At 40.7% G+C, this 21,315-nt stretch overlaps 1 protein-coding gene across 3 annotated transcripts; it reads right to left on the bottom strand.

Moving 5' to 3' along the window:
• Positions 1 to 642: 642 nt before the first annotated feature.
• LOC309706388 (uncharacterized protein) lies at positions 643 to 19,043 on the bottom strand. 3 transcript variants are annotated; one of them, XM_082532877.1, is made up of 18 exons: positions 18,831 to 19,043; positions 15,297 to 15,470; positions 15,099 to 15,219; positions 14,645 to 14,856; positions 14,458 to 14,550; positions 13,896 to 14,061; positions 11,644 to 11,715; positions 10,313 to 10,428; positions 7,778 to 7,876; positions 7,083 to 7,181; positions 3,277 to 3,374; positions 3,052 to 3,172; positions 2,684 to 2,796; positions 2,349 to 2,490; positions 1,976 to 2,112; positions 1,786 to 1,903; positions 1,035 to 1,096; positions 643 to 943 (listed from the first exon to the last, which is right to left on the bottom strand). In XM_082532877.1, exons 1-18 carry the CDS (start codon positions 18,843 to 18,845, stop codon positions 724 to 726), a joined length of 2,178 nt encoding a protein of 725 aa, XP_082389003.1. In that variant the 5' UTR covers positions 18,846 to 19,043; the 3' UTR covers positions 643 to 723. The 3 variants fall into 3 exon arrangements, 2 of the variants coding, with proteins under 2 accessions (XP_082389003.1, XP_082389004.1); XM_082532878.1 differs by having other exon boundaries at positions 15,297 to 15,467; XR_014276733.1 differs by having other exon boundaries at positions 894 to 943; positions 1,786 to 1,889; positions 18,831 to 19,042.
• Positions 19,044 to 21,315: the final 2,272 nt, after the last annotated feature.

Genomic DNA, 21,315 nt, shown 5'->3' with positions numbered 1-21,315 from the left:
GGTATCCTGCTGTAATCTGACCTCAATTGGGCCGTTATTCTTGCACAATGCAAAAGTGGAACTGGTTTTGTGTAGCACAACCCCACCCCCCCCCAGAAATTTAGAGCATTTGATATGCTCCTGTTTTGTCTGATGCTGTTTATCTGATCACCAGTCCCTAAAATCTTTAAACTGTGCAGTAATTATGTTAGATACATTCATTTTAATTCTAGTGAACTGGAATTTTTTTTTTTCCCGTTTAATAGCAGGAACCATATCATCATTTAGGATTGATAGCACTTATAAGAGATAATGGCAGTTGGCATGAGCATGAAACCAGACTGTGGTTTTGGGGGAGGGGCTCAGAAGGGACTGGTGACGTCTCCTGGGTCAGGCAGATGCACTAATAAGAGATGAGAGACAAAGAGATGAGGGAAGGTAGGTGGGGAACTAAAAGAAGAACAAACTGCTTGTAGCTCAAGGGGTCAAATATACACAAATAATTGAAAGGGGAGTGTTATGAGATGTGGGCCTGCTCCAGAAATTCAGATAACTTATTTCCAATGTAAAACCTTGAAGTTTAAGATGGAGAACAAATGCAAAAATTGTCAATTTTGATGCGAAAGTCCACAAAATTTAGAAACTGATACAAATTCAGGCTGGTTTAATTTGATTGTTTTAATGAAATTCAAACCCAGTTTGTATCTTATTTATTAATTTAACTTACAAATAAAACAGAAAACTTCAGGAAGGCAGATTTTCAAGGCTGCTGAGGGCAGCCAGGGGACCTGAGCGGTTCAAGTGGTTTTTCTGTGTAGAGGTCAGGTTCAGGTAGCTCATATCTGCTGATTGACACACAATCTCAGACGCACGACTGTAACAAGTCCCATCTGTTTGCTTGGAGTGACCTCTAAGTGTACCATCCAACAAGGCCTGAGCTTCAGACTGCTCAGGTGAAATCACACTGTGGATGCAAAGTTAACAGACATTTAATTAGGTTTCATTGTTCCTAACAAATTAATTTGAGGCAAGTTCTGAATCACTGCTGGACCTACCTTGAAGACTGCTGAGGAAGAGACTTGAAAACTTGCTGGTCATCTGGCATTTTCTTAAGTTTCTAATCACACAAAACAAGCAGCAGATTAATATTAAATTCAAAAGATGGGCTTTATCTGTTAAGACCCAGGACACAGTCAGGCTGTATCAGTGTAGGTAATTCAGTGTCAAAGACTCAACAAATATTAAATTATGTTATGTTAGCATTTAACATGCTACAGACCTCAGTTAGCATGTTAAAGTTCATGACAGCACAATCAGAAAAAAGTGAATAAATGTGGCTTGTTTGAAGAGGCTCCCAGGAGAAAGCCTCTTGAATCAGAGCAAACCACACAATGGAACAATGTCCTTTGGAAAGACGAGACTAAAGTGATGTTTGACGAGAATGTCCAGTGCTGTTTGGCAAAAACCAAACACAACTCATCAGCACAAACACTTCATACCAACTGCCAAGCACGGTAATGGAGGGGTGAGGATTTGGGCTTGTAGTCACAGAGTCAATCATTAAATCGTTAAATTTTGATGAAAATTTAACGATCTAAGGCCAAAGTTGGCAGAGAGTGAATTTTTCTTTTTTACCAAGGTGTATTTACGCAACACCTTTGAGGCAGAGCCTAATTATAGGTTTAGGAATTTCTATTTTATTAGAAAGGCTCATAGATCATTCTTATGATAGCCAAATAAATGGAAAACATAAAACAACATGGAGCATGTGTATAAAATAAAAGCATAATTAAGCACGAGTGGTACCTCAGCAAAGTGAAGCAGCTCCGTCTTCTGCAGGCTGAACTCCAGGACAGCGAGCTGGTTGGACATTTGTGATATTTGGTTTCCGAGTTTCTTGTTTTCGAGCTCTAAAAGTTCCACCCTTAGGATCAGAACGAACATGAAGTCTGGATTGGATGACTTATCATTCAGTAAATTTCAGTAATTTCAGTACCTGCATTTGGATAAAGAAGCTTTTAGACAACTGTCCTTCTTCTTGTGCTCCTCCTCGTTTAGCTGTTGCAGTAGCTTCCTCCTCTCAGAGAGTAGTTTCTCATTTTCCACAGTTATGCTTATGACAAGCTCCTTCTCCTGAGCATGAAAAGGAAAAAAGAAACATTTACCACCTTCAGCTTTATATCAGCTCCTACAGTCCCCCTTGATGAACATTTACAAATTTGGCTTCATCACTGAACCAATAAGACAGCAAACAGAAGGACACAAGTAGCAGTTTTCTTTTTTCTTTTGGGGACATAAAATACAGACTAAGCAACTGTAAAAAGACTCAATGTTACTGCTCCACCTCAAACATCCAAGTGCAGACTCACCTTTGCTACTGAATGACAGCACAAGGACAATTCTCTCTCTAGACTTTTTATCTTCTCATCACGCCAGGTGGTTTCATCTTCAAATTTCTGTTTGGCTCGGCAAAGTTTGGCCTTGTGTTTTTGCTTCATCTCGTGGAATTTGCTGAAGGGACATGGTAAAAAAATCAAATGCAAAAAGCTCATTTCATGATGGCAAAAGATGCCTACGTGTTACACTCTGCACAGCCGTTTTATTCCATTTAATTATAGTTGTCTCCTGTATGGATGAATGGACGTCTAATCATAATTACACGTCAAACTCATTGTATTTGTCACACTGATGTAAGTTAGGTTACCTTCGCTCTTCGTCAATGCAGTACAGGGTCTCGCAGATCTCGCTTTTAAGTGCCTCACACTCCTCTTGGGAGGACAGCAGAGTTTTCATTGCTTGTTGACAATTAATACACTCCTACAGTCCAAAATGAAAACATCAGCACAGACAGAATTTATTTTTATTTTTGGTGTTTACAGTTGGGGTTTTTGTGTTTGTTTTTGTTTGCCCAGAGCATTAAGTATCACCTTCTGCACATGTGAATTATTTATTTGCAGCTTTCTCTTTGAACTGAAAACATGAGCTAGGCAACTGTTATTTTTCCACTTTAGCACTATGACATGAAAGCAGGTTTAAATGTGTAAGCAGACCTGAGGAAATATGGGAAATTACCTTTTGTGGTCTGTTTTCTTCGCACTTTATCGTCTGTGGCTCTTCATCCGCTGTCACAAAGGAGTCATGTGACTGAGTGTTTACAAAAAGATAGGGATCTGCCTTTTTTTGTTTCAGCAGCCTTCAAACACAGACATGGACACACACTGAATATAAACCTTCATTCATGGGACTGTTTTATAGAAAATCCTGAGAGGTAGAAGGTCCAGGGATTGAATATCGTACATTTGATCCTGCAGGATGTCTTCACTGGTGTTGATATTTAGCACAAAGTTATCCACACTGGTTTGGGAACAGTCAACCTGCTGCTGAAGAGAATGTATCTAAACAGATGAGAAAAAAGATATAATGTATAATGTAACAGAAAAGGCTGTTTATTTTATTAAAAAATTATTGGGACTCATCTGAAAAAATTCTCCATGTTCTTCTAATGTCTCAATTCGTCACCAAAAGCCATCTCGTGAGCACTGACGCTATTTAAAAAAAAAAAAAAAATCGGCAGGCAGTTCTGATTGCTCTTAATCAACTTACTCACCCTGTACTGGACACAAAAAGATTCAGGCCCCGAGAATAGTTGGCGACCACGTGGCAACCACTGGTTATCAGGCAAAAGAGAGTACTATCTGACCAGTTGCAGGTGGTTGCTGGCAATCACTGTGAAATGAACTGCTAAAGCCTCAGTTGGGGTGGCTGTAGCTCAGGTGGCAGAGCAGGTCAGCCACTAATCAGATGGTCGGTGGTTCGATCCCAGGCTGGCTGCATGCCAAATATCCTTGGGCAAGATACGGCACCAAGATACTAACCCCATGTTTGCCTACTGGTGGTGGTCAGAGGGCCCGGTGGCGCCTGTGTCCGGCAGCCTCGCCTCTGTCAGTGCGCCCCAGGGCAGCTGTGGCTACAATGTAGCTTGCTATCGCCAGTGTGTGAATGGGTGAATGACTGAATGTAGTGTAAAGCGCTTTGGGGTCCTTAAGGACTAGAAAAGCGCTATACAAATGCAGGCCATTTACCATTTATGCACACTTAAAAACTGGTCAGCAACGTCATTTGTCGTTGCTGATAAGTTGGCGAGCACTTGCTGGAAGTTGGTTGCTGTTGCCAGCATGAACATTGTTTGTGCTATATGGGATACAGTGCTGCACTGAAAACTTCTTTGTAACTGCAGGTTATCAGGGTCACCTGTGGTTTCTAAGACAGCCCATAACTACTCATGAAAAAGCAGGCAAACTTTTAAGAGTGCAGCTCAAAACCTGTGATGGATACTGCTCAACTTTTTAAATGTGTTGGTTTGTAAAGCACAACTTTACTTTACTGGTTACTGGTTTGTCTTGCAACCAATTGCGTGGTGGTTAGGCAAGTGTTTGTAAACAAATTGGTGTCTTTCACAAAAACTATGGGTTACAGGCTGGTTGGGAAAAACCAGAGGCCTTGAGTAAGTCACAGTCCTGTTAACAGGGGTTCAGAATTCAGGGTTGTCACGTGGGTCATGCAGCTTTCATATATTTCTCACAAGCGCTTAGCAGGTGGTTAAAATATGTGCTGATAACATACAGACATGTTTTTTACTTGAAGACTTGAAGACCTAGCTAAGGCTTTCAGATCTCTATGAAACTGTATTATTCTGTCTTAGTTACCTTGGTCTTTCATCCCATTGAATGCATGTATGCATATCTTTGTCTATAAAAGTTTGTGTGTGTGTGTATGTATCTATGTATCACATTGTCCAGTAGGGATGGGTATCGAAAACCGGTTCTTGTTGAGAACCGGTTCCCACTGTTTCAATTCCTTGGAATTGTTTGCCATTTTTGCAAACGATTCCCTTATCGATTCCAGTCGCCCCGAATGACGTCACCACGTTGCGGAGCGTCATTTACCTGGCAGCAAACGCGGCGCCTAAGCGGCTTAAACACTCAAAAGTTTGGTCATACTTTACGAGAACAGATGACAGCAGGGCAACTTGCAATACTTGCAAGTAGATATTTCATAAAGGAGGAAACGCTACGAATATGCAAAAGCATTTGCTCACAAAACACGTGCGTTTTGTGAGCAAATGCTTCCGCTCCAGACTCGTGAAGCTCAACCCAGCAGCAGCGGTAATGTTTGCACGTCCTCTCCCGTTAATGTGGCAGGTAAATAATCAACTAACAGTGCATATTATGTTAGCGCAATCTGCCTTATTACAAAACCTGCCTTTACTGTGCATTTAGGTGACCATGATGAGAGAGACAGAGTCTGGCTCAGATGCTGGCAGTTCTCACTCCTTTTAGGCCTGGATAGATGAATGTCACCGAGCAGTGACTAAGTTTGTGGTAAAAGGCTTGCACCCATTTGCCACAGCAGATGCCCCCGATTTTCAGTAAGTGAATGTGTTTAATTGTAGTCAGGTACATTACTGGATATTCTTGTGTAATTGCTACAGAATCATTTATGTTGACGGGTAGTTTTTACATTTGTTTACAATACAGGTCTCCTGAGGTTGCTTAATCCACCTTGGTAGAGGTGTGTTTTCAGTCCCACCTATTTAGCAAGATTACTCAGAAAGATTACTCAACAACTGTCAGACTGAGAGCAAAGGAAGAAACACATTAAATTTTAGATTTTAGATCTCTCTATTTAAAACTGTGATAAGCAGTTCGTGGACGCACTTTTCACATGTCATTCAAATCATCCTTCTAATTGTAATTTAGTATATATTAAACCTGACAGCGACGAAAGAATTCAGCACTTCTCTGCTGAAACTCTGTATTATAAACAGCAAAGGTTTACCTGTCAAGGTGTGTTGTAGCGCTTAGGTGTGTTGAGGTAACAAACTGCAGGGTGTAGGCAGTACAAATAGTGTAAACAAAAGGCGGCCTTTAATAGCTGATATGCATAAAGTAACAAAAAATATGAAGGTTAAAAAAAAATCCCAAACTGATGATTTGTAACAAAATCACATATGGGAACTGGAGCTAAAGAAAGTCAAACACTAGACGGCAAACTATCTTGAAACATACTTGAAACATCTTGAAGCAATAGACTCAACTATATGAAAAGAAATCAAACTCTCTGTTAGAATAATACAAAAGAATCGAATCGGGAATCTAAAACTCAAACTACCAAATACAAGAATAAAGAATTCACTCATTAGATTAAAAAAAAAAAGAAACCCAAAACTGAAATATAGACCTAAAGCTCAAACACCACATAAACCTTAAAGACCATGAGAGATCTTACTTCCTCCTCACATTCAACATTTTTCTGTCATACTGGACATGACGCAATTAGTCAGCAACAGCTCCGAGAGGTTTTCTGACTCTTGCTGGGTGAAATCAGAAGCAAAGAAAGTCTTGTTTTCACAAATACACTACAGCTTGGAGAGCAACTGTTCAGTGTTAGACAGGTGTGTCACTTCCATGCAAATTACAGGCGACATATATACTTGTATACACTACGTACCTGTACTAAGTGTTTATATACTGAAATTACAACGTTAAGCATTTGACCCGTATGCTCAAATTGTTTGTGACCCATATATTTAGGTGCACACAGGTTGTTTTGAGATTTAATAACTGGAAATAATGTGTAGGTTTGTGGCCTATTTTGAGAGCTTTGTGACATATGGTTGGTAGAAATAGGCCAATCTTTTTTTTTAAGTGTAAGGGTGGCATAACAGTCATTATTTTTGACTTCATGAACTGACCTCAGCCATAAGCCTGTGAAAATGAGCCCAAAAATGATTGATGATAAGGTCTGGGAAGAAAGCCCAGAAAGTTATACAAAGAGGGTGTTGAATGTCATAAGAAGCAAAGTTGTGTAAATTGATGCACTGATTAAAGTTAGACACATTTATTAGGTAACTGTTGTAAGATAACGATTCAGAGACAATTGGGGAAATAGATAGAGTTTAGTATTGGAATTAAATATCAGGTTTTCTGTCTTTGCCTTTGTGTGTCTCTGTGTGCTGTTTGTGCTTATGTGTTGTCTTCTGTTCATTGTGATGTTCTGTCTTGTTTGCATGACGGTTTTAACTTATTAATATATTTACTTACAGTTTCCTCTTTTTCCAAAAGGCTTCTCCTCTCTGCAGTGAGCTTTTCTTGCAAACGTCTGCAGGTCTTGTTGCTCTGTACCAGCTCTGCTGTTGGAGACTGAAAGAAGTACAAAATCAAACTTTACATTTTATTCAAGCGCATCAATATGAAGTGTGTGCCTGTGTGTGTGATTCCTGTTGTGTCTCTACTCTTATTTTCTGTGCCGGGCTCCAGTGTGATTGTCCTCATTGTCTTCACTGTATTAATTACTTTCAGCTGATATATGTTGCCCACCTGTCTCCTACTGACTGACCAGCCATCTGTGCAAAGATAGTTCTGTTTTTCTCTCTGTCAAGCTGTGTTATGTTTGCCCAAGCGCTGCCTAACCTTTCTTTCACGAGCTCATGTTTGCCCTCGCTCCTTTTCCCAGTAGGCTTTTGTTTATTTTATATTATTCAAACAGCAGTTAAAACTTTCCATGTCATACTCTCACTCCTGCATTGTGCATATGAGTCTCCTGCCAATGTAAACCCCAAATTTGCTGTTGCATTCTTAGTTGTGCATTTATGTAAGAGCAGTACCAAAAATAGCACAAGACCAGTTTAGAAGGTTTCAAAGCTAACTTCCTCCAAATGCTCCTGTCACTAAAATATGTATATATAGCATAAGAATGCAAAACCTTGAGTGAATACATCATGTTTAAACAGACTTACTTGAGTCATCTCTGTTGCTTGTTTGACTGGAACCTCTTTAGTTAGGAGCTCCTGTAAGGCTGCCTTCAACTGCTCTGCTTCTTCTTGCAGCGACACAACCTAAGACAAACACACATACAGTAGACAAGTTGTTATTTCACTATTCATTCATTCATGTTTGTGTTATTTGATGCTTAAATAATTAATTAGCCGATCTACAAAATAAAACACACACACACACAAACCAATCCTCACAGGGGCCTTTATGCTACATATATTTGCATAATGTCTGTTCTGCACATGCAGTTAACATGTAAGTGCATGTACCTCTCATGTACTTCATATTCAGCTGTGAATTAACAGCAAAGTCGAAATGCGAACTGAGAACTTTGCTATTTTGTTTTAATTTAACTAAATTTTGCTGCACAGAAAGTAACAGCAAATAAATCTAACACAGTTTCACAAAGATACAGTATTGCACAAAAGTCTTGCCCCAACCCTCATTTCATTATATTTTGCTTCAGAGAAGTGAGAGCTCCTTGTATTTATTAAAAAGTGGTCCTGAGCAATAGTTCTCCAGGTTTTCAGAAGGTCTTTCAAAGTTTTTCTTTAGACACTGGCTGCTTTTTCACTCATTTTCGATCCAGTCCTTCAACCTGATCCTTTTTCAGAGGAATGTTTTTTTGTTTGTTAAGCTGCTTAATGCTGACTTATGAATTAGTCAAATTCATAAGCACAAAAAATGCACCTAACTTACAGGATGAACCACTATTGTGCACACACATAACAGACAACCTGCTACTTTGTTCCTAGCAGCCTGCTGGAAAAACACATAATTTATTCCCATTTATTGCCATGTCTTTAGTTGGCGAAAGAAAACATAGTTTGAAGGCATAAAATAGTATTTTTGCATTAACAAGGTGATTGTTGGTCAAATTGTTGGTGAAATCTTGTGTGGTATGTATGGAGAAGGTCAGGAGAGAGGTACAACAGTGAGTGTCTACAGCCATCTGTAAAACATGGTGGTGGTAAAAGACTGCTTCATATAAGGCCAAAGAGTGGTCATCCATCCATTCGCTTCCGCTTATCCTTTTCAGGGTTGCGGGGGGCATCGGAGCCTATCCCAGCTGTCTTAGTGCGAGAGTTAGGGTACACCTTGGACAGGTTGCCAGTCTGTCACAGGGCTAACACACAGACAGGAGACAACCAATTGCACTTGCATTCACTCCCGCATTCACACCTATGGGCAATTTAGTGTTTCCAATTAACCTATCCCCACTAACTACATGTCCTTGGACTGTGGGAGGAAGCCGGAGTACCCGGGGAGAATCCACGCAAACACGGGGAGAACATGCAAACTCCACACAGAAAGACCCTGGCCTGATGGTGGAATTGAACTCAGGACAGCAGGCAGCACAGTGGCACAGTGGTTAACACTGTTGCCTCACAGCAAGAAGGTCCTGCTCGTGTATACTTTTTCTTTATATGTATGTGTGCTTCTGTGACATGCTGCTCCTGGACATTCATAGCTGCTCTGTGTAGTTTGATGCGAGTATATGCTTGTACATAGGGGTACAGTTGTAAAGAGGAAGTATAGGATGTATCACTGCTGATTAAAAATAAATAAAAATTGAGTTAAAAAAAAAACATGGTGGTGTTTGGTGGTTTAGAGCTGTATTAGAGCCACTGGTGTTGGAGATCTCGTCCAATTTGATGGAAGCATTAACGCAGAAAGCTACAGTCCAATTTTGATGCACCATATAGTGCCATCTGGAAAGAATCTGATTGGCAACACCTTCATTTCTCAGCCTGATAACAATCCCAAACACATTTCCAATGCAATAAGCGCACACTAGGATAGAGAAAAAACACAGTGAAACACAGTGCTCCCCAGAGACCTCAGCATTATTGAAGCAGTGTGGGATCATCTGGACAGAGAACAGAACAACAGGTAGCCGACATCCAAAGAAGAGCTTTAAATGTCCTTCACGAAGCCTGGAAAACTATTTCTGAAGACTACTTAAAGAAATTATAAGATGCCTTGAAGAAGCGGGTGGCTGTAGCTCAGGTGGCAGAGCAGGTCAGCCACTAATCAGAAGGTCGGTGGTTCGATCCCAGGCTGCATCCTGGCTGCATGCCAAATATCCTTGGGCAAGATACTAACCCCGTGTTTGCCTACTGGTGGTGGTCAGAGGGCCCGGTGGCGCCAGTGTCCGGCAGCCGCGCCTCTGTCAGTGCGCCCCAGGGCAGCTGTGGCTACAATGTAGCTTGCTATCACCAGTGTGTGTGAATGGGTGAATGACTGAATGTAGTGTAAAGCGCTTTGGGGTCCTATGGACTAGAAAAGCGCTATACAAATGCAGGCCATTTACCATATAGGCTACGTTGAAGAATAAAGATGAATTTCACCTTGAATTTCAAGTTTGTTACAATTATTTTTCTCTTTTACACCGTATATACATGTATGTTTACACATTTCAATAAATTACTGCACCTGTTTCCCAAAATCTTCATTGTATGTTTTTGTAAATTACTTTATTCTAGCTGGTCTCTTACCATCTGCTTCAAAGAGGTTTTCTCAGCATCCAAGGAGCGAACCCTATTCCTCAAGGCTCTGATCTCGAGGTCCAGGCGATCATTTAGCTCTTTAGTCTTTCGCAGTTCCACCATTTCTTTAAAAAAACAAAAAAGTACTTATTAGATCAGCGGTCCCCAACCTTTTTTGCGCCATGGACCGGTTTATGTCAGACAATATTTTCATAGACCAGCTTTTAAGGTGTCGCGGATAAATACAACTAAATAAAACCAGTACTGGTACCAAATAAAAAGAAGATTTCTTCATAACACACAGGAACAGACCCAGGGAAACAGAGTTAACAATAAAAACAATTTAAAAAATAACGCTAAAAACCCTGAAAACCATGAATTTCACACCCGAGTCTCAACTCTTGCAGCCCAGTACCAAACGACTCACAGACCTGTACCAGTCTGTGGCCCAGGGCTTGGGGACCGCTGCATTAGATGATGATAATGATGATAATAATAATAATACAACATGCTATCACTGTTATCGTTTTTATTTTACTTTAAACACTTTGAAGGTCTACTTAATAAATGCGATTAAAAGATTCATTTCTATTTTTTAAAGACTGTACTACCTGCTGTACTCCACATTTCTGAAGCTAAAATAATGCTCCAGCAGTTTAAATTTATTGGGCCAAGTCTATTATACAAAACACTGATGGCCACCAGCGCTACCCCTCAGCATACTAGTAGATGCATCTATGTTGTAAATGGAAAAATCCTAAGTCACTTCCTTCTCGAGTTATCGTGTTCGCAAGATTTTCAGAATACTTAAAATCTGAACTTGAACTTATCTGAGATTTTTAGGAGATACACGCGAGGCATGAATCTGAATACCCTAACTCGGGTTTCAATGCCACCTGCCCACCTGGCAGGATGACAACAATACCCCATCAGGCTTTTACAGGTGAGGGGTTAATAAAAGCGGTTTCCTTGCTGATCTGCGGTGGAGGGAAAACTAAAAGAAGGGGTTTTATTCCAGTTCATGAATCTGAACTGTATGGGGCGTGTAAACCTGCTTTTGTCTTCGTTTCACAATTAGTTCTTTGAAAACTGTTGTTTAGAATGCAATTTCTTGGTAGTGGCGAGGTGTGTTGTTGGCTCAGCTGCAGCGGATGTGCGGCGCAGTTTCAGGGGAAATGTGTGGCGTAAGCTGGAGCACGGATGAATGCTGAATGACATTTCACCAAAGAGCCACTATAAAGCTATTATAACAACCAAAGTGAATCACAAACTGTGTCTGGCTATCTGTTGGGAATCCGTAGTGGCAATTTTGTGCTGAAAACATGCAAAACAATTCTCACCATATTTCTTCAGCTTTTCTACCTCCTGCCGGAGCTGCTCCACCTCCTGCTGTGCTGATTGCAACTCAGGCTCTGAAAAACAACATAAGCTAGAGTAAGCACACACTTCTCTGAACAAAGTTGCTGGTTAAGTTTTGTTACAGGGGTGCAAAACTTCGGTTTTATTTGAAGAGTATGCTTATGTGTTATACAAACAAGGCTAAAAATCGGTTCCAGATTTAGCTAAATGTGGCATTTTCTTTTCAAGCAGTCATGGCTGATTATTTTACACTAAACGAAAATAGGACTGAACTTTGAGGTTGCATGCTTTCTACTAGTTTCATTTGGCATACATATGTATTCAGAGTCAAATAAAACAAATCCATCTTGAACTGTACACTACAGAATAACAAGAGAACAGATCTAACCTGGCCATGAAATAGCCTGTTAGCCAAATGTCTAGTTACTTTTGAGCCTATGAAAATCTTGTAGATAAGTTATAACTGCATTTGGAAATGGGCGATTTATTGATTGATGTATTTCTTTCTTCTTCTTTTTTATGATGATGATGTGCGTTGAATGACCCTCTCCTTGTATGTGTATATTTTCTCTTTTATCCCAGGAGAGGCTCTAATGTGAATGAAATAAAGAATTCTGATGTGTTACTCACAACAACCAGTGTATCACACAGTACTTGTTAATTTTTCTTCAAATAATGCTTTGCTTGTGTATTGTTAGTGCAATTATTTCCCAGAGAGAGTATTTTTTAATAATTTGTTACATTACTTTTACATGAGATGAGCTGTCACATACTGTAATTACCAGTAAACAATCAAGCTTAGACTACACCTCCCCACGTGACAGAAACTCTATCCTGATGAGGAACATATAAGATCTTCTTTTTAGTGTTTAATCATTAACACAAAGTCGAGAACAATGCCAGTGAATCTTGTGAATTGTGGACGCATGGACAGACAGACAAAGGATGATGAACCTATCACCTTGCCATAAATTTACTGGTCCTTCAGCAGGATGAGCAAAAATCCAGCCCAAAAAGCATTTCACAAAGAAATGTCTGTGAAGGTTCTCAGTCATCCAGGTCATTGTAGTCTAAGGAGCCTGGAAAGAAAGGCATCTGGACTTCTTTAAGTTTCCTTGAAGACGTTTCACCTCTCATCCAAGAAGCTTCTTCAGTTCAAAGAGCAATTGGTGGAGAGTCCCAGATTAGAGCGGGTGAAGCTGGTTCTGTTTTCCAAGGAGCTTGTAGTCATTTTCTGTGGTTTGAAAGACGAGTGAAAGAAGCCATCTATGTCCACTGTGAACGACCATCTTTGAACAGAGGCGGGGGTTTATGAGACCAACTGTCTGCCATCTATAAACCAGTTTTTAGATCCCTTCCCAGACGCCTTAATGCCCACTCACATCCTGGGACATTTGACCTCAGTAAATCACATGATAGGGTGTGAAAATGGGTTCACCCGAAACCTTGGCTGATTGTGAACCACACCTGTTTTCACACCTTGGCTGATGTGATTAGGTAGAGGACACTCCCATAGGGCTTAAAATCTGGGACTCTCCACCATTTGCTCTTAGAACTGAAGTGAAGACACTTCTCGGATGAGAGGTGAAACATCTTCAAGGAAACTTTAAAAAGTACGGACGCTTCCAAATTCCTTAGACTTCACAAAGAAATGCTCAGCCACAATTTCTCCACTGTAGAAAGAGGCGTGGGTGGAAACGGAGGCTGTAATGCTGCATGCCTGACTGCTTATCACGCCTTTGTTACCTTAGTATTTTTCCTCTACCATACACACAAGCTGAAGCCAGCAAACTATAGTGTAAGTGTGCAAGTAAAAACATGGTTTTTTTTGTCTGTTTGTTTCTAATCCCCCGTCTTGCAGATGCCTAAGGATGGCATGTAATGCAACTAACAAGATAGCTGCTTGATTTGCAATTTAGTACGGTAATTCTGAAGATTACCTGTGACTAAATTAACTATACTTAGGAGTGTGCTATACCAAACAAGGTGGTACTGCAAGGACAACATAATCACCTCAGGATTAAGTCAAAGTGAACGTCTATTCCAAATTCAAAGAAATTACCTCAGTGCATTATTGCAAAATGTCCATGAATGGGAGGGACCAAATGCCTCCAGGAAAAGCTGCATTTAGCATATCCATATAAACACAGAGACAATTGTGATGGCAAGCCACCATGAGAAATCAGTTTAAGAATGACAGCCTCTTTATAAATTGTTGATTAATATCTCTCACCATATGCTCTCTGGGTCAAATGAGCAGACTCCAGCTCATCAGTCAAACGCCGGATCTCATTGTGTGCCATTGCCAGCCGGCGGGAGCCCTCCTCCAGGTCCCGCTCCAGCCGGGAGCACTCTCTTCCCAAACTATTTTCCTGGCCAGCCAAAAATCTGGCCTCAGCCTGCGAATACAACACGCATCAACTTACTGCATGTCCAATACAGCAATAACTGACAAGCTCTAAAAGGAAGTAAGCAGGAGCAGGAACATATAGCGTAAATGTTTAAAGGTCCATGCAAGAACTGGACACCTTGAGAAGTGCAGTGGGTCAAGATGCATCAGTCGGGTAGTATCTTGAAATTCTTCTGCCATGCAAATTTCCTAACCTGTGCTCAGAACAGAGCTAAATAACACTGGAACAGAAAATAAGAGTTTGTAGTTAATGTGGCGAGTGGCTAACGTGCAAGATCTTTATGTTTACACATTATACAAAAACTAAAGTCAGCATCAGTTCCTGAGAGCAATCTTAGTGTTTGTTAGTATTTAAAGGAGATGAGCGAACTAACGACATACATACAGGAATAAAAGTATGTTTGTTCTGTGAAGACTTGAGTCCAAAGAGTTTTTTCCATGCGCTCTGCCCATGACGTGGTGCCCCCTTGTGGGCAGCCTATGGAATAACATTTGAAGACAGCGTCACAGACTAGGAAAACAATATGCATGTTGGCCATATGAGACTGAATTTGTGATGTTCTTCCTCTAACCTGGGATACGCCGGTGCTCTTCACTTGTGCTCCTGTCCCCATATGGTTGGCTGTGTTTCCATCACCCGTCAACTTGTCTGTAAGCTCGCTTGTCTCAAGCAGGGAAGCCCTCTCCACCAGGAGGTACGCCACCTGCTCACTGGGGCTGCTGTGAATCAACTCTGTGAGACCCTGCTGGTACAGCATTTTAGCCACCTCGCTTATCTGGGCATCTGACAGAGGAAATCGGTGAGGGGAGTTGATTACTCACGAAACTTGTGGGTAATCAAGTAAATAGAGCATGTTTAGGATGCTAAAAGAATAAGAAAGTAGAGTCCTTTAGTGTATGAGACTAAAACATCTCTGTCTTTAGAAATTTATGGGTATATACCATCCAATAATGAGGAAACACTACATTAATTCTGCTCTTGGGTTACTGTAATCTGTATATTGTGTAGGTAAGAATTTTTCACACCTTGAAGTGATATTAGGCGCCGCAGCTGCTCCTTAAGGTGATCATTCTCATCTTGTATCTCCTGAGCCAAAACATTTTTGTGCTCCGTGAAGAATCTGATCTGCTCCAGCGACTTGCGTACCTTACGCACAGAAAGGACAGATAACAGACTTTCTCTCTTATCGTCACATTCTGATATCTTCAGAGGGGATACCTTACCTCCGCCATTTCTGCTAAGTGCTGAGAGCGGTGGGTTTCCAGGTCTCTGGTCACTTTGCTGAGGCGGCTCGTCGTGCGCTGAAGAGCGCGCCATAGCAAACACAGCTGAGCTTCCTTTGAGGAGTCAGGAGGAAGACCTTCCTCTTTACACCAAGCAGAGATCTCCTCCAGCTGCTTTTGGTGAAAGTGAAGGCAACATGTGGCTGAAAACTCAAAACCAATAACACCACGTTCTGGGAGATTTTTACTGTTTCCTGCTTCTTGAATTACTTAAAGATAAATTAAGTATATGATAAGTTATTTTTTTAAAAGTCATTTTTCAGCCTGAGGATTGATGCTACAAGCTGCAGAGCAAAAACACTGCAACAAAAGAATGAAGTTTGGAAGCAGACGCTTATGCTCCAACACAAGACCAACTTCATTGTGCATCACTAAAGCCTGATTTAGACTTCAACACAACATAACCTCTGCGAGTGTCCAACTTCACTGCCTGCATTTATGCTTATTATGGACACATTGTAGGCAGTGGTGGTCCTAGCCTGTTTTGCTCCCCGGGCAAACACTCCCTCTGGCGCAGAGGATTGTACATTAACATAAAACGGTTGTCGAAATTCACCAGAGAAACACACACACACACACACACACACACACGAAGAGAGAGAGAGTATGCATTGTATGCAAACAGCTACCAAACAGCCATCATAATTCGTCATACAATGAGAACAGGACAAATCAACAACTGACAACGTTTGTGCCGGTTTGTGCTGCTTCTGTTTTGAAGATATTAATGAAAATGTAAAGGTCAAACCCCCCTCCCCCCCACACACACACACACACATTAATGGAATCAAACAAAATTGATGTGAAACGTTTGTGCTGGTTTCCATCTGTCACGGCAGGTTAAGCCAATGTGTTTGGAAACAGGACCCAAAAGCAGATACTGTAGGAGACAGCCCACTCAGCCCTCACACATCTGGACACTATAGACTCATACTTTAGGATGCCGTTCATAGACTTCAGTTCAGCTTTCAACACCATCATTCACAAACTAGATCTGCAGAATCAACCTTTTGGGATTTATTTGCCTGGATGATTAAGCACGCATCAGGACATTATTTTATGAATATCTTTAAAATGATAGCAGCACAAACGTAGCACAAACATTTGATACCACTTTTGTTAGATTTGAAGAAGGTGGGGGGCCAACTTCACTCACATGTGCTCGAGATCATTGTCCTGTTTTATGATCCACCTGAATACAAACTTTAATGGACAGATGTCCTCTGTCAAGTCTCTGCTGTGTGGCAGGTAGGAATTGAACCAAAAGTGCATGTACTGTAAGATAAGGTTTAAAACTCAAAACAGCTTTATTTTCGACACCTTGCAAAAATGACAAACTAAACAAATTCATGAGCTAATTATCAGGCAACAGGTGGAAGGGCAGCTGACACTAATCACGGCTAAATGAGACAAGGGAAGCAAAACTGAACATAACGTGCACAGGGTACCAAAACAAAAACAGGAAGTAACAGAACATGAGAACAAAAACATGGGCTTGACTCTGAGACAGAAAGGTAAACGAATATAGAGACCCAGACAAAGACATGAGAACTGACAAGAACAGCAGATAAACATGGAGACATGACTGACACTGAGACCCCCACAAAGACACAACAGCTTGATTCAGAAAGAAGACAAAACACAGAAAATATAGAAGTCGTGCAGAAGATGAAACATAGATGAGACTGGGACAGAGTGGACACAGAAGGGAACTAACATCATAACCAGCAACCAGGACTAGAGACACAGAAACTCAGAAAGACAAATAATTAAACTAAATATCATATAGAGACTAGAAGATAAATAACATCACATGTCCAAAAGAATCTGATTTTATTTTATTTTTTTAAATCAGACACAGGGGCCGTGACAGCCTCACACTTGACTTTAAAATACACTGGTATACATGCTGACTGGTCCTGTGGCTGCAAAACAAGTCAAATCATCAACCGTCCACCACTGTTAGTATATCCATGACACATTAAAGAACAAGGCTGGCAGAAGGAGAAAGAGAAAGATTTCAAAGACATTGAAAACTAATGAGAGATGTGTCTACAGACCTCAGAATAACTGCCAAGACACTCATAAATGATTTAGCCATGTCAGGAATTACTGTTCAAAAGAAGACAATCAATTTAACCCTGCACAGGAATAATCCACCAGGTCACTGATTAAGAAAAACTCCACTTCTGCAGGAGAGACACTTTCAAATCAGACTAAAATAAGTAAGGACAACCTGGAGAAAGATTATGCAAGCATGTCCTTTGGGCAGACGGGACAAAGCTACAGCTCTCTGGGCACCGTGACACTGCTTATGTTTAGAGAAAGAAGGGAGTCAGAAGGAAGCAATACCATCTTCATGGTGAAACACGGTGGTGGGACTATTATGCTGTGATGATGCTGGAATTTTTTTCTGTATTTTATTCATCTTTAGGCATGAAAAGCTTAATAAAAATACTTGAGAAAAAAAATCTGAATCCTGATTCTTTTTTATTCATGATGTTTTTGTCATAATTTATGCATGATAGGGTTAAATAACAATAATTACAGTTACACACTACATACATCTATAGTAACATTAAACGACCAGTGGGTGGGTGGGTATGGAGTGATACGTCAGTGTCCAATGTAGTGGTTTATGTGCAAGTATACCATCAACACTGACACAAATGCAAGATAACAACCTTTGAATACCTCTCCACTGTAGTGACCACTATCCGTGAAAGGGTTAAGTATCCATTATGTATCCATGTAAAGATTAACTTTGAGATTAAAAATCTCTTATTCAAGAGAGTTATAACATAAAAGTTCTATAACTAAAAAAGTGCTATAATCTAATTGTAGAAAAAAACATACAACCAATTCGTAAAGCGCGTTGATGTCTATTTACCAACATTAACAACGATATTAGACCTAAAACAAAAAAATTGAGCCCTTACTGTCGTTCATACTTTCATTTAAAAAAAGACACTGATGACACAAACCGCTAAGCGGAAACACTCAAGAATAAGAACAAAGTTTTGAAGCAATGAGACACATTTTTATCAGTAATCGTTGTAGCTGTAAGCTTTCTGTGCTGTGGTTACACCTATTACATAAACGTCTGTTTCATCCTGTGCAGACAACTGGCATTAAACGGAGTGTCTAGGCTGAACCGCATTTTCTTCCTCGCTGTTTCTGTAGTTCAAAAACCTGACATAACTTAACATTACCACAAAAAATAACTAACTTAGAATGCATGCGCGTTAGTAGCTCAGTCTAAACCTCTTTCAGACACTCATGTTGAGTATTTTCTGAAAGGAAGCTGTTTTAAAAGATTGATAAAGTATGTACGACTTCTATATTTGGTGTCTGCAGTTATATGGAAACGTCCTAATAAGTTGGTGATATTTTATTTTCTGTTGTAATGTAAAGTCGCAGGTTTTCGCTAGCTAGCCATGTAGTGTAGTCGCTGCGAAGAAAAGTTAACGATACCTCTTGTTGATCCATTTGTCCTTAGGTGAAGGAAAACAATTTAAAAAAATCCCAGTCTCACGTTTTAGCTCTCATTTCACCGCGGCCAAGCGAGCCGTCATTTGTGAGCCGCGGTCTAGCCAGCCGCCTCTTATCCGCTGCATAAATTGTGTGCGCTTCTACACTAAACTTTACGGCAGCGCCTGTTCTCCTTCATTCCTGGTCGCAAACTTAGAACCGCGTACACATACACGTGCGCGTGCGTTCACAAATACACGCGCGCGCACACATTGCATCGGGTGATAGTTGAAGTCAAACTTTCAACACAATCCTCCTCTGGGCCACGTCTGGGCCAAGTTTAATTTCTATCAGCTGCAAGATTCCACAAAAATTAAAGGACAGTTATGCTCAAATTCAGTACAGTCAATGCAAAACAGTCACATCATATTCAAAATCATCCTTGATGGCTGATTTCAAAACATATTCCTCCACTGTACCTCTGGGCCAAGTTTCATCTGAAACCGTTTTCATACTCCTAAGAAATTAAAGTACAAGTCTGCTCAAATTTAAAAACTTTAAAGGAATGTGATAACGTAATGTAAGAATTTCTTAACTATTGTTCTTTAGTTTGGCTTTTTGTATATTAGAATGGTTGAGACACATTAAAAAAATGCTGGGTTATTATCTTAACTCAAATACTGGGTAAAAGTCGTTCGTAAGTTGGGTTGGTGTGACCAAATATTATTCAAAAGTTATGAATCAGGAGTTGGGTTGGTGATGTGCCGAGTTCTTCAATTCACTCCACAGCTTGACTCTGTCGGGTCATAGGTTTGGTAGCTTTGATCAAATACTGGGTCAAAACTTTACCCAATTGTTTGGGTTGAAGACAAGCCTCAGAAGAAGCCACATAAGTTTTCACAAACTGCCATTTTCAACTAGACTGTGACCTGATCACATATCACTGGACTTCTCCACTACTAAGAAATAAAACATGGTAAGTAAAAAGTGAATTCTACGCATTTGAAAGTCATAAGGTCATTTTTAACATTACAATTAACTGGTTTATTCTAGAACTTTACCTACTCGCTAAAGGCCTTTTAGCAGATAACACCAGCTAGCTTGTGATGAAGAAAAAGCAATTTTACTTAAAAATGTTTGATATCGTCTTTTAAAGTTAGTTTTGAAATGAGGCTGAGGTTGCTCTGTTTGACAAACCATTTAGAGATCACCCTATCTAGAACAAATAAAATATGAGATTTGGTGTTGCATTTGTGGGGAAAAGGTAAAAAGAAAAAGAAAAAAAGAAAGAGGAACAGTCTATCTAAACTAATTAATTTAATTTAATTATTTAATGTATCCTAAATGATCTATGTTGATAACATCATATTGTATTTTTAAATTTAAAAGGCAATGATAATTCATCTCATTTAGATTAAAAAATAAAGATAGATTGCGCCAATACTTTGACCCACTTTTTCTAGACCCCTTAAAGGGGCGCGCGCATATCTGCACTTAGCTGGCTTGCTACTAAAGAAAACGGGATGGCAACAGCAACATACGTGAGTATTTATACTGCCACCACCAATATTTAGCCACCAATCCTCACTCTGAGACCTCAGTAGCGTTAAGGTCCGCCACTCTGAAGTTTACGTTTAGTCAAAGTAAAATAAAAAAACCCACCAATTTACTGCCTTCTAAATATCATTTTTATTAAGCCTTTTGGTTCTTAGTCAACATACAAGGCTAATTTGTTAAAGGGTTAACCTGGCGGGGCTGAAAATGTTGGCTGCATTCATACCCTGCTCAATATACAGGTAATCTGCTCGTCACTTAGATGGAAGCAGTGCTAGCTACTCTGTGACACTGGGTGATCTACCTCTGAGATACGGAAGGTGACCTGGAGCTGGCGGAGGAACTGAATATCTTTTTCGCCCGCTTTGTGGCCGTGGTACCCGAGGTATTGGAGCCACAGCTGCAACACGCGGCCCACAGCAGCAGCACCCTCACCTTGGAAGAACACGAGGTGAGGCGCACTCTGCGGGCCGTCAACCCGAGGAAGGCGGCTGGTCCTGAAGGAGTGCCAGGCCAAATATTGAGGGATTGTGCAGAACACCTGGCTGGGATCTTCACTAAATCCCTCGCACAGGCGACTGTCCCATTCTGCCTCAAGTCCTCCACCGTAGTCCCATTGCCTAAGAAGCCCCACATCACCAGCCTGACTACACACCAGTGGCACTCACCCCAGTGATAATGATATGCTTTGAGAAGTTGGTCCACAGACACATCACAGTAGCCCTGCCTCGGAGCCTGGATCCACACCAGTTTGCCTACAGAGCTAACTGATCCACGGAAGACACCGTAGCCATAGCACTCCATGCTGCCCTAACGGCAGCATGGAGCAGCTATGTGCGGATGCTTTTCAGGGGTTACTGCTCTGCTTTTAATACCAACCTTGCACACAAACTGGTGGTGAAGCTACAAGACCTGGGGCTTCCATACACCACCT

The sequence above is a fragment of the Aulonocara stuartgranti genome, assembly GCF_965226115.1.
Source record: "Aulonocara stuartgranti genome assembly, chromosome: 5".
Classification (NCBI taxonomy): domain Eukaryota; kingdom Metazoa; phylum Chordata; class Actinopteri; order Cichliformes; family Cichlidae; genus Aulonocara; species Aulonocara stuartgranti.
This window is presented reverse-complemented; position numbering and strand designations above follow the sequence as displayed.

Excerpts from the sequence above, each read along its gene's own strand:
- LOC309706388 (XM_082532877.1), bottom strand. Across the intron at positions 15,220-15,296 it reads ACTTAGCAGAAATGGCGGAG|GTACGCAAGTCGCTGGAGCA; the intron begins GTAAGGTATCCC and ends TCTGTGCGTAAG. Across the intron at positions 2,797-3,051 it reads AAGAAAACAGACCACAAAAG|GAGTGTATTAATTGTCAACA; the intron begins GTAATTTCCCAT and ends TTTGGACTGTAG.